General features: G+C 36.2%; 1 protein-coding gene across 1 annotated transcript; it reads left to right on the forward strand.

The window, feature by feature from the left end:
- The first annotated feature begins 1,283 nt into the window (after positions 1–1,283).
- GIMD1 (GIMAP family P-loop NTPase domain containing 1) lies at positions 1,284–12,940 on the forward strand. The gene is made up of 3 exons (XM_045471182.1): positions 1,284–1,886; positions 3,155–3,549; positions 12,680–12,940. Exons 2-3 carry the CDS (start codon positions 3,157–3,159, stop codon positions 12,938–12,940), a joined length of 654 nt encoding a protein of 217 aa, XP_045327138.1. The 5' UTR covers positions 1,284–1,886; positions 3,155–3,156.
- Positions 12,941–14,124: the final 1,184 nt, after the last annotated feature.

A 14,124-nucleotide genomic window follows, 5' to 3' on the forward strand; every position in this document is an offset into this window, starting at 1 on the left:
AACATAGTCCCTTAGCCATTTGCGCAAGTGGGAAATCCGGATTCTTGCCATATTCTAACGTTATAAGTCTTATTTCTCCCTCCTCCTCTTTCTCCTTCTCTTCCTCCCTCACTACCTCCTCCTTCTTTCCCCTTCTATGCCTCTCTCTCCCTCCTTCCATCCATTCTTGATATACCCTGATCTCTACTCTTTTTGACTCTTCCCCCATTCCCAGCAGTTTGCTATTACTTTTTGTGAGTCTGACTTATGTTAACAGGATCCCTTTTTCTACCTCAAGTAGCTAAATTGAACTATTTTCTCAAAGACAATTCCCTTCCTCAGAAAAATTCTGGACTCAACCATTAAAGTAATACAGTTTTACCCTTGCTACATTGTATTTAGCCAAGTTTTTATAAAGATTGAAGGAATTCATCAAGTTGTTTCTTCACCTTGATACAAAAGAATATAACATCAATTAGATACATCATCTAATATCAATGCATTACCCTTCTATATAATCTTTAAATTGACTTAGCTCTAAAACCACTATTAAACCTGTTGGAAATTATTTTTAAATTTTGCAGTCTCATTGGAATTTTTAACCACACATATGAACTCTGAACCTTATTTATTAAGCTGTCAACTGTTGCATTCAGCAAACGATTTAAACTATCATTTCAAAGAGGAGAGTTTGAAAACTAAGAACCTTTACACTTGTCACATTTTATAAGGAACACAGGAAAGAGGGCTTAATTGTACCTTTGTTCAAAAGATCTTCCACACAATTAATATGTAGTTTGCCTTTTTGAAGAATGTCAGTTTACAGTTTGAGGAAGAAAATGAAAATAAACTCTGGTTCAAATCACTTCTTAGGAAACAGGCTACTACTGCCACCTGGGGGAGGTTCTTTCTAGTTCATTCAAGAAGGCCAAATGTGCTTGTCAGATGAATGAAAACAGTTCATGTTTTCCTTGTTACATCCACACAGGAAGACTTTTTAACTTTCTGCCCATGAAGTCATAAGGCATTCCAGATGTCTCCAAGATTCCTTCACACAGAAATACATACTTCACAGACTTTTTGAGAGGTACAGAAGATGAACCAGAATATAACCATACTAAGGTTTCTACATATTACATACTAAGAAGGTATTTGGAAAAGTATAGGTTATATACTAAAAAGAGAAAAAAAATAAAGTTTTCAATAACAAAATGAAACCCAAATTTTAAGCATAATGTATCTGGTCTCAACTTACAGTCAGTTGTACTCCTTTTCTGAAATATGCTATCATTAATTGATATGGAAACTACACGTGCACATATAATCACACTAGTGATTTCATCAGTTAGGATGAGATAATAAATTTCGATTCCATGGAAATAGCCAAGGGTTTTCTTAAAGAATTTTTGAATTTATGAACTAAATACTATTATAAACTCAGTATCTATTTATTGCATGAATATTACATATCTACCTGTTGAAAGTTTTGACCAAGTACTGATATGGTGCTCATCATTTACAATGGAAATAATTGTGACCATTGCTTTTGAATGTCTAGCTTGGGCTTAATAGTTGTCAATCTTGCTTTCTTTATACTATGGATAAGTGGTTACCTATGAGCAATGCCCTAAAACAAAGACTTTAATCTTGGAAATAAAGTTTCAGGAAGTATCTGTTGAAATGACTAGTCTGTCAGATGAAAAAAAAAAAAAAGTCAGTGCTGATTAGAGGAAGATAACTAACCATTTATAGAGAGGATTCTGGTAATAGATTAACGAAATAAAATACATACAGTATCAGTCCCAGAGTGGTACAGTAACACCGTCAGAAGGTTAAAGTTCAACCCGAGAACAACTATACCAGCTCCAGGGAAGTCTATGGAAAAAGTATTTTTAAGATTGGAAAAGGTACGTGACATACAGAAAATGTATTGGGATTCCATAATCATTATTACTTTTTAAATTATGCATTTGATTAAGGAGTAAAAAGAAATCTGAGTGACTACGGTTTAGCTGATAGGGCTGAATGAGCTGGGTGAGCTCGAATCACCTTGAGGGACTCCAAAAATGAGTATATTTTGTGTGGGGGTGTGAGGTTCCTTCAAAATGTTCATATTAGAGTCTAGGGAGGGTGGGGTGAGGGGCATTGGAGGACAAGAAAGGACAGAAGGACATAAAACTGAATATTAGAAATACAAGTTATAAGCAAAAGTAATAAATATGCAATATTAAGTGTCCTTATTTCTGAATCAGCAATTGAGTATACTTGGCAATCGGCCTGTAGCTCTGCTTTACTGATCTAATGAAAATTATCAGTGACCTTAAAATGCTTATTTCTGCACAGATTACCTCCATGTTAGGGGTGTTGTAAATGGAATAGATTCTCTCAAGATTCTCCCTCCTAACTGAGCTACACAATGTGTTGGGCTTTACTTCCTTTATTAAAAAGCCAGTAAGTTACTATGGTGGACCATGGAAATGATTTACTAATTATTTCATAACAGAAATTACAAGCAGTTCTCATTTTCATCAGAATGCTGCCTGGTTGTAAAAAAATAGTAAACAAAAACAGAAATCTTTAACATTATTCATGTTTCATAGGGGACAAACAGGAAGTCAGGAATGATAATTTTTTGCAGATGCCACTTGTGTATTCATGGGGTGGGGAGGTGGAGAAGTATGGGATGTTATTTAAAAGGCAGGAAGGATCTGTTTCTTCCACTCTTCTGTTCCTACTTGTCCTCCAACAGTGATTAATTTTTCAATACTGCTGCTAGCCTTGTTAATGAAGTCAGAAACATCAGCACCCATTGCTAAATGGACTCACCTACCACATTGATGAGTTAACATATTCCTCCTAAACATGGTTTACATTATCTTCATGCATTTTGTTTTTCCCCCCTCATTTTCCTACAATTATTGCTTCCTCCTCTCTTCTTTATCTATATTAAACTTCTCTCTCCTCTCCCATTGCAAACTACCAACATTCTTTCAATCTTCCTCTATCACTGTGTTGTCTACACTAACGTGGAGAACTCCTTCGTGTTTTAGCCACTATGAATGAGGGGTAAGTAAACCAAAGGTAATACCTGCAATAACCCTGGCCAAGTAAGATGCCTTACGCTGGGTGAGTATAGAAGTCTAACTGCTTATGCTGACCCTTTGTTTACCCACAGACATGACAGACTCTAACAAGATGATCATCAACTTGGCCCTCTTTGGCATGACTCAGAGTGGAAAAAGCTCTGCTGGGAACATTCTTTTGGGAAGCACTGACTTCCACAGCAGCTTTTCTCCATGTTCTGTGACCAAAGATTGCTGTCTGGGCCGCAGTTGTCACCTCTGTGGCTTCATGCGTCGAGGGGGGCAAGAGATAACCCTGCAGATCCAGGTGTTGGACACTCCAGGTTATCCACACAGCAGACTGACCAAGAAGCATGTGAAACAGGAGGTCAAGGAGGCCCTGGCACATCACTTTGGGCAAGAGGGTCTCCATCTTGCACTGCTGGTCCAGAGAGCAGACATGCCTCTTTGTGGACAGGAAGTATCTGACTTAGTCCAGATGATTCAGGTAATACAAAATAGGCAATTACACTAATGCCATTATTCCTATTTGAAGGACAATTATCCTAACAGGAAAGAACTATGACAATTTGATTAAAAGAGTAGTTTAAAGCAAGTTTAAAACAAGTGCTAGTCACATAGAAATGGTAAAAATTACTTGATCTTTCCCACCAAGAACCATTTTTACAATTTCCTTTAGAGGAATTCGGTTGGTAATTTTGCAGCTGGGCCATAGGACTCTACCCACCCCCCTAAAAAATAAGATGCTAACTTCAGAGGTTAACTAACCTCTGAATAAGTTTGTAAATGTGGTCTCCACTCGATCTGCATCAGAATCAACTGGGCTGTCATTAAAAATGCATATTCATCCAAGCCCCACTGAAAGAGAATCACAAGAGTAGAGCCTGGGTATATGCATTTGCATAAATTTTCCATATATTTCTTAAAAACAGCCAAGCTTAAGAACTACTAAAACTAAAATACTGACTTGCATCCATTTAATATCAAGGGGACAATCTCTTTTTTTTTTTTTCTTTTTTTTGAGAGACAGAGAGAGAGAGAGGGAGCAGGGAGGGGCAGAGTGAGAGAGGGAGAGAGAATCTTAAGCAGGTTGGGGAGGGGAGCGGTCTGATGCAGGGCTGGATCTCATGACCATAGGATCGTGACCTAAGTCAAAACCAAGAGTTGGACACTTAACCAACTGAGGTACACCCCCCCCCTTTTTAAGGGGACAGTATCTTACAGTTCACAAATAGGTGTTCATTCACTGATTCAATCATTGCAAACTGTATTAGGTACCTGCACAGAGCTTAATGATTAGTGAACAGTACATGAGCCCTGCCCTCAAAAAACTTACAGTCTAGAAGAGATGAATAAACAAATATAAGACAGCGCCAAAGTAGTGTAATGTATGGACAGGGGGAAAGGAGGTTTCACTCTGACTTATATCATGGCAAACATGCACAGAAGATCTATGCTTTATTTTTTAGGGAAGAAATAAAGAATTTCAGATGCTTTGTGTGCCTTATCATCTGTAGGGCCACTAACTGATCTATGATAGCCAAGAGAAGACCACAGGGACCTCAGTGTGAACATAAATAACATATGCCACCTTTGCCTAGTGGTCCATTCATGTTTGTTTGTTCGTTTATTATAAGTCACTATCTTGGAAGCTTGTTCAGCTAGTCTAGGAGAGGAGCTGAAGATAGGGAGAGGTTCTGGGTATGGCTATAACTAGGAGATGGAGGGAGTAATACTTGCATACAGTATAGACATATATGAACCAGGCCCATGTAAAACCAACAATTCCTGGAAACTGCTCATTGAGCTGCTCCATTCCATTCAGTGTCTTGATTCTCTAGTCTGGGGCCAACCAAATTTAGCTGCTGGACTTGACTAGCATTACTCAGTAGACTTGCTTAGTCATTGAGATAAGAGAACTCATCATTACTAGAAGCTCTACAGGTAAATTACATGGTGAATAGAGAGCAGACATTTCTCTGATCATGATGTAGGGTTTGTTACACTTAAAAAGACAGTATACTTAGCTTCAAAGGAATATTTTCTTCCCTTTAACTACTAAAAGCATAAGATTGTTCTAAATGACACATTTTTTTTTCAGTAACTGCATGTTTCTAAAAATGAAAAAAAAAACATATCACAAAAAACTAGCGGAAAAAAATAGGGTGACAAGAGCATAAAAAAATAATCCTCATCATCCAACTCCTGAAAAATCAAGGACATGCTGTACAAAAGTAGAGAAGATGATTGCAATTAAGAAACAATGCGTAATCTAAGAAAACCCACAAACCTCCCCTAAACTATGAAAGCCTGCATGTCAAACAACATTTCTGGTAGAAACCAGATGGGAGAGAAACCTGTTGCTATTCCATCAGTGTAATTTTTGTAAGTGTATATATTTATTTTGAAAGAGAGAGAGAGAGAGAGAGAGAGAGAGAGAGAAAGCAGGGGAGGGGCAAAGGGAGAGTGAGAGCAAGAGAATATCAAGCAGACTCCATACTATCAGCACAGAGTCCGATGTGGGGCTCAAACCCACCAACCACGAGATCATCACCTGAACCAAAATTGAAAGTCAGACGCTCAATTGATTGGGCCACCTAGGCACCCCACCTTCAGTGTAATTTTTAAACAAGTTTTAAAATTCATTTAAAGCTGCCATTAAATAAATATTTGGCTTAAAGTATAGGTGGATGTAACTCAGTAAATTCAGCAAGTGCACGAATATTTCTCAAAAACTAACCTCTCTCCTTATGCCTCCAAATTTTTCTCTATGCTGGTACTATGCTTGGCCAAAAGGGGCATTTTAAAAGGCATACGTTTTAAAAACAGATTTTGTTTTCCAGTTTTAGGATATAGAACACTACTGTAATCCCCTATTTTTTTTATACAAGAGAAGTTGATTCATACATGTCTCTCTCATCTTTGAAAAAGGTATCTGGCATACAGCCACCTTCTCCTACCACTGCCTTCCTTAAGCCAGTGTCCAGGTCATGACTTAAAGGCAGGGAGGAGATAGGCTAGAGTAAAACTCAGATTCAGAATTATTTTTTTTCTAAAATAAATATCTTTTCCCTCCCAGGAAAACTCAGCAGCCAAGATTTTAGTAATCTTCAGAGGGGCCCATGACCCCTGGGAGGCACTCCAGTCCTATTCTGGGCTTCCATCATAATTTTTGGTTGAAGATCGCCTATGCACAAGCTGGCTGTTTATGACCTTCTTCCTGAAGGTGCTTAAGTAACTGGTGGCAGCCATCTGGATGTGCTCACAGATTGGGAGCAGCTGCAGAATGTCTGAATATTCAACAGGACCAACAGCTGTTAGGAAGGAGCAAGGAGTTGTTAAGGTCCTCTGGTTCCAGACACACCCTGGACTGCTTTTTCTTCCTCGTTTATGCAAAATGGGGAATGGAATATCTGCCTTCTCCCCTTTCCTCTCCTCCTTTCTGGGGGCGCTGCTCCCTGTCATGGAAGGAGTCAACAACGCCAATGCCAGAAAAGTAACCTCTTCTTTCCTGTACCTCCCTATTCCCTCTTTAAATGTCTCTTTTAATTTGTGCTCTTGATATTTTTTAGAGGGGTTATAGGCTGCCAGCTATGACAAATGAAACATTTCCCCAAATGATCCCTTTTTATTTATGTTAGGCCTTCGTAATTTATAGCAAAATGGTGGAGATGTCAGTGAGTCATCTCTCCAAAACTGGGAAATAAAGGGAATGATTCATCTAAATATTATCTATCACTTGATGTTATTTAAAAATCCACAAGTAATGAATCAGAGAATACAGAATAAAGTTACCTTAAGAAAAGTTCTAGCAAGCAGCCAAACTGCACAAGGAATTGAATCCAGGAATTGACTAAAATCCAAATTCTTTCCACCATCAGGGCATCATGTGTTATTACTAATATACAATCAGGTTTCAAGCATGTATTTTTGATTTAGACTGAACAACTCAAATGTTGATGTTATAGGTGTGTGTGTGTATACAAAAGGCTCAGAAAGGCCAGTGCAAGGCCTGAAAATACTTAACAAACATAATGGGCTTAGTTGTTTAATACCATTTAGTTGAAAAATAAGCCTTGTTACAATTGTAGATATATGACTAAAAATGTTACTAAGAGTTTCTTGGCTTGATTTCCTCACTTATAAAATGGGGATAATTTTACCTATGTTAAAATTTTTTGGGTTATATTTAATGAATATAATGTGCTTGGCATTGTGCCTGACTTACAGTAGGTTCGCAGAAAATTACTACCATTGTTATCATTTTTATTATTGTCACTACACAAATTATAATGAGTCCTTATTCAAATGAATTACTAGATATGAGCAACCTATTAATAGAGGTTAAGAGAACAGGTTCTATAGTAAGATATACTTGTGTTCAAGTTTCGGCTTACTTGTTTTGTGACCTTGGGCAAGTAATTTCTCTAGATTTCAATCTCTTAATTGGTAAAGTGGGAAAACAGCAGTGTCTCCTTTACTGGGTTATTTTCAGGACTAATTTCATATTATAACAGTAAATTAACTCAGACACTACCACAAGGCAAGTGTACACCAAATGTCAGCTATGGTCATAATTTTGTTAGTATCTGTCTTATGCTAAAATTAGAACATGTTATTTGTAGCCTTCTTTGGGATTTTCTTGATAGATTTCAGAAGAAAATCAGAATGAAATCAAGCATACACAGCCCTGATGTATAAGAATTTCCTTATTAATTTAGAAAAAAAATCTGGGAAGAAAATTCACTGGCTTACTAAGGTTAAAGTGAGAAGCTCTAATTTAGTGGGAAAGACATGGGCCTGGCAGTGAGGGGACCTCTGTCACAGGCCCAGGCCTTCCAACAATCAGCTGTGCGGCTTTGGCAAAGTCATTTAACATCAAAAGTCCACAATATCCTCATCTGTAAAATAAGGCAATTTGGACACATGATCTCTAAGGCTGAATATTCTCTGCATCTAACAACGTCTTATCATTCAGTTCTCTGAGAAGGTAATGTGGTGCTTTAAGTGGGATGAGAGTAAGGGAATAGTATGAAATATAAAGAATGGTCCTTATTGTCCTCCTGTTCCATGATAATTTTTCTCTCAGTTGATGTAATAGTTGGCTTTTTAAAATTTCCCCCCGAAAAAGTCCAGATGCTATGATTTCATCAACCACAAACAAATGGGGCAGGGCTGGTGAGGTCCTGGGAAAATGAACATAATTCCTGGAAAACAAAGTTTATATCCTAACTAGTTGTCCCAAAAGGACTAGATGGACTCATACCCATTAGCACTCTGAAACCAAACAATTCATGATTGATTGTAACATTTCCATCTAGCTTAGTACTATATTTAAATTATTAACACCAGATAACTTACATTAACTTATCTTGCTCTTGGATTTTTATGTGAGGTATCAATCAACTGTGATTATTCTTTCTCTGGGTCCACAGAGAACACGTTTGGCCACTAACACGATGACTATACACCAAGCGACACTACTTTCAAATAGTCAACTATTTTGCAGCCAAAAATCAATCTAAAGATTATAAGCTAAATCAACCATTCCCTTCTATTTTTGGCAGTAACTCAAAAGTGCAATTTCTCTCACAGTTTAGGACATGAGCATCCTTTCATAAATAATTATCAACATGTAAAAACTTCTGAGTGGTTGAACACATGGACTTTTAAGTGGTGTCGCACTTATAGATCCATTTTCCTTAGGTGGTTTAACTCATTTTTCCTGAATGTTATTATAGTTTAAAGTATAGGAAATGTCTGGTGGAGACAAAAACAGAATGTGTTAACGTTACAACCCAGAAAATCAGGAACTAAAGACATACCGTGAAAGTTATACCATTTAATGCAGTAAGTACTAACCAGCAAGAGAAAAATTCTATATTATATAACTCAGGAAGGGACCACTTGAGCCAAACAGTTTATTTAGCATGAATTTTTATTATAGTGATGGTTTAAAAATATTTAATGATAAATGTGGTTCATGCATCAACCAACACCCAGAGGGTAGGCCTGGGGGTAGCACTCAAGAGGTTAAGGTGTCTATTTATTAACTTGAATTAAACATTTCAATATCATAACAATCAATATAAACACATCAATCATGTACTTGGTGAATATCAGAACTGGCTCTAAATTTGAGAAACTTTCAGAGATAAGAACATTCAAGGATTAATAATTACACTTTATAGAAATAAAGGCCCAATACTATACAATTCCCAATAATGCTCAATCAGTCTCTTTACTTGGTGTGTCTTCACAGTCTGATAACTCTCTTCTTGATGCCTACACTCAAGGCATCATCACATGCTAGAAACTCATGCTGACCCCTTCCTCTATGCTCACTTTCCACCTCCACCCCAAATTGGGCTAAATGTCTGCCTCTAAAGCACCAATATATTTTCTTTTTTTTTTAATTTTTTTTTTCAACGTTTATTTATTTTTGGGACAGAGAGAGACAGAACATGAATGGGGGAGGTGCAGAGAGAGAGGGAGACACAGAATCGGAAACAGGCTCCAGGCTCCGAGCCATCAGCCCAGAGCCCGACGTGGGGCTCGAACTCACGGACCGCGAGATCGTGACCTGGCTGAAGTCAGACGCTTAACCGACTGCGCCACCCAGGCGCCCCAGCACCAATATATTTTCTATCACAATACCTGCAATTAAACCAAATTGAAAGTATTTTCTTTCCTGCCTGCCCCTCTTCCTCAGTTTTAAGTTTAGGTAGTACAAACAATTCTCCACTAGACATAAGCAGAAAGTTTATCTGTCATGGTCCACTCTTTGTCCCTGGAACAAAGTAAACCCCCAATAAATATTTGCAGAAGGAATAAATCACCTAGAATTCTTTTTAAAGTTCAAATTCCCAGGATCCATCCCTAAAGATTCTGATGCATTTTTAGCAAGCATCCCAAGTGGTTCTGATGTAAATAACCCAAGAATCTTTTTATTCCCAGAATCTAAATCTATTTAGCACTTCATTAATTTTTCAGCCATTTGTATTAATTTGCTAGGGCTGTTGTAACAAGGCTGCACTACCTGGGTGGCTTTTAAGTAACAGAAATTTATTGTCTTTCAATAAATTTGGAGGCTAGAAGTCTGAAATGAATGTTAGCAGGGTTAGTTCCTTCTGAAGGCTATAAGTAAAGAATCTATCCAAGAGTTCTGTCCTTGGCTTATGGATGACTGTCTTTATGTTTACGTGGCATTTTCCCTTTATTCTTATCTTTGTCCAAATTGCTGTTTTATAAGGACACCAATCACATTGGATTAGAGGCCCACTCACAATGACCCTATTGTCAAATAAAGTCACATTCTGAGGTATTAGGATTTCAACATATGAATTTGGAGGGGGGAGGGTACACAATTCAACTCACAACACTAGTTTATTTTGCAATGCTTTGATCTTCTCTCACAAGGAACATGTTACAACATACTGAATATGACAAATTTTGCTATGTCACTTTTAGGTAAAATGTGATGTTGAAATTACACATATATTAGATTTACACAAGAATTATCTTTTTTACAAGTTAGGTTAGTTAAGATTTTGCTAATTTGTGTTCTGAAGGCACATAAGAATATGCCAACTAAAGTACTTTTTAAAAAATCCTTTTGTAAAGTTTAGAATCTGTTAATAATTATTCATTGAATGTACTGATCTTAAAATCTCAATTCAGATTTTCTTCAAGCAGGCCATTTTTAGAATTAGATATATATAATTATTCTATGGTATAGACAAATTTTAAACAGATATGAGGAAAATTTTGGACTTACTCACTGAGAAAAGTGTTTCTGAACTTAAAACACAAAATGCAGACTACATGCAAACCCACGAGAACTACAGAACAAAAGAGAAATTTTATAGGAAAGTACCATTTTATGTCCCAAAGATTAAACTTCAAAACTAAAGACTCAAAAACAAATAAATAAAACCCTAAACCTTCTATTTGAGATGACAGTGAGGTCTACATTCCAAATTAATCCAACCAATATCTAGTGAGAGTTTACAATGTGCCAAAGCTTTGACTTACATAGTAAGGCATAGACTCTGCCTTCCAAAAGCTACTGGTCAAGTTAGAGAGATAAATGTGTAAACAAATAGTCTGATAAATGCCAGACTGTGCCAGGAATTTAGTTGGTAACCATGGTCTCAAGATGTTTAAATATATTGTCCCACAGTTGCCGTATTTTCTATTATTTACATGTCTTGACTCATTCCCTTCATCCTCCCTTCCTTCCTTTCCTTCTCCCCTTTTCTCTCTTCCTTTCATTTTCAGTTTTTCAGTCTTATAAATACCAATCCTGTATTTGTTACATACATTGAAAATAGTTTCCCAAACCATCTTTCAATTTTCTCAAGAATTTTTAAACCAGTTTGTCCTGATATCCTCTATGGATTTGTATTCAACCTCTCTATACATCAGTTTCTCCATATTTAATGGAAATAATACTAGTATCTTCCACAAAGCATTATGTTGAATTTCAAAATAAATAAAGCGTGTAAAGTACCTAGCATAATATCTAGCACTAAATAGTAGTTGTTCTTCCTTCCTTCTTCTGATTACTAGAGGTCCTGGATATTTCTTGTTATGTTCATTCCTAAGTATTTTATATCTTTCCAAAAACTCAAAAATAAATAAAACCCTAATAAACTTTCTATTTGAGATGATGGTGAGGATCTAAATTCCAAATTGCTATTATAAACTGGTAGCAGATTTGAAAATATTTTGATAATGAGAATATTTGGAATGAATGGAATGTCATTTTACTTTCACAATGCCATGATTTCATATAACTTTGTAAATATTTTAAAAAGTTAAATGGTTATTCCTAGACACCTTCCATATTGTATGGACAATTTGCCACATGCTGGCATTTCTGCTTTACATTAGCTTATTTTCACCAATCAAACAAGAATTTATTATATAACCAACTTCCATATATCATTAAACAAAGGAACACCAGTCTTCAATGTTTTTCAACCACAGTAGAGGAAGTCATCTGATAAATTGGACTTGATTCTAAGCATGTGAAGTGAAGAGGATGCGAGTGAATCACAATATTTTGTAGCTGTTTCAAATCACTAAATGTAATTTGATCTTAACTTTTCCATTGTATGACATCTGACTAATCAATAGATTGTAACCAGATTATATAATTACAAATCCTTAGAAGACACTTTTGGTTATCATGATAACACAACATTTCTACAAAAAGAATATGACAATTCCCTTGGCCCAAGTCCTCTGACTTAAAGGAATTCAGTGGTTCTAACAGCTCTAGGTTGGCAGGCAAGTAGAAATTATTGCTGAATGTTATAAATGTAATTGTATCATATGCAGCATTAATAACATGCAGTTCTGAAATTGTGTATACATAAATTGTAAGAGCAAAATGAAATGGAGAATTAAAGCCTTTTTTTTTTTAAACAAAATCCACCCATCTCTCTCCATTTACTTACATTATTTGGCCCCATCTTCACTTTCCACTGCATATATCAATTTTTAGTAACATGACATCCAGATCTGTTGCCTATGTTGGGCCATACTCCTTTGCTTGTGTTTGAGGAATATAGGCCAAGGCAAATAGCCATTTAACTTTCTCTCTCTTTCAGGAACTTCTAGGACATGCTTGGAAGAATTACACTGCCATTCTTTTCACCCATGCAGAAAAAATAGAAGAGGCTGGGTTCAGTGAAGATACATACTTGCATGAGGCCTCCGATACACTGCTAACCCTGCTAAATTCTGTACAGCGCAGATATATTTTCCAGTATAAAAAAGGAAACTCACTTAATGAACAAAGAATAAAAATCTTAGAAAGAATCATGGAATTTATAAAAGAAAATTGTTACCAAGTTCTTACCTTTAAATGAAATTTAGATAAAGGGAAAAGAGCTTTGGGCTTTAGAGTCAGAAACCTTGCTTCAAAAGTGCCTTTGTCAGAATGGTTGAGGACTGTCAGAATTTCCATAGCCTGCTACTGAGAGTGTATATTGGTATAACCACTTTGGACAACTGTTTGGCTGTTAAAAAGAAATTAAAGGAAACAAGACTTCTAATGCAAATCCTATGACACAGCAATTGCCCTATAATTATATATCCAGCAGAAATGTGTAGATTTGTACACTAAAAGACATATATGTACAAGAATGCTCTTGGTAATACTATTCATAATAGCCAAATAGCTACCAGTAATTATCCAAAAGTCCATTAACAGGAATATAGATAAGCAAATTGAGGTATATTCAATGGAGTATTTATATAATAATGAGAATGAGCAAACTGCAACCACATGTAACAATACCAATGAATTGTCCAAACATAAAATTGAATGAAACAGTATATACTATATTATTCCATTTGTATAAAGTTCAAAAACAGTCAAAACTGATGTAATATAAACTACTCTGATGTTAGAAGGAGAGGTCACTCTTGGGGATGGGACAGTGAGCATGCACTGGGCAGCTTCTGAGAGTCTGGTAATATTTAGCTTTTTGATCTGGAGGTTGGTTTGAGTACTCACTTTGTAAAAATTCAATAAACACTTTTGATTCATAAACTGTTTAGTATATATATTTGAATGAAATTTAAGATGAATCAATTATTATCTATATTTTAAAAACTAGTTATTTAATCCTGTGAAAGGCCTCATTTGGAATATCTAATGGATAGTTACTGTAATGATGCTCAATAAATGTTAACTTTCTTTTCCACTTTTTTATAACCTGTGGTTCGTATTTAGGGTTGGAAATACAGGTAAAAATTCAGAGCCAAGCCCTGCAGCACAAACAAGGGTAACAATATTACTGTAATAACCAGATAAGAATAAAGCCTGGACTTAAAAAGAGGCCTCCTCTACCTTGTAAGGTTGGTCATGTTGGCTTAGTAGAGACGATGGTCTAAAAGGCAGCAGAGAGGACTGAAGGAAAATAATTCTAGTCAATCATAGCCAAGTCTACCACCAAATCAAAATTGGATCATCCTCATGTTTAACATTGGTATATGAGCTTTATAATTTATAAAACTTTCACTAAAATAGTTTCCAATTTACAAACAG

The sequence above is a fragment of the Leopardus geoffroyi genome, chromosome B1 (genome assembly GCF_018350155.1).
Source record: "Leopardus geoffroyi isolate Oge1 chromosome B1, O.geoffroyi_Oge1_pat1.0, whole genome shotgun sequence".
Lineage (NCBI taxonomy): Eukaryota > Metazoa > Chordata > Mammalia > Carnivora > Felidae > Leopardus > Leopardus geoffroyi.

Coding starts and splice junctions, on each gene's coding strand:
- GIMD1 (XM_045471182.1), top strand. CDS start 3,157: ATGACAGACTCTAACAAGATGATCATCAACTTGGCCCTCTTTGGCATG. Junction 3,550..12,679: donor ACTTAGTCCAGATGATTCAG/GTAATACAAAAT, acceptor TCTCTCTTTCAG/GAACTTCTAGGACATGCTTG.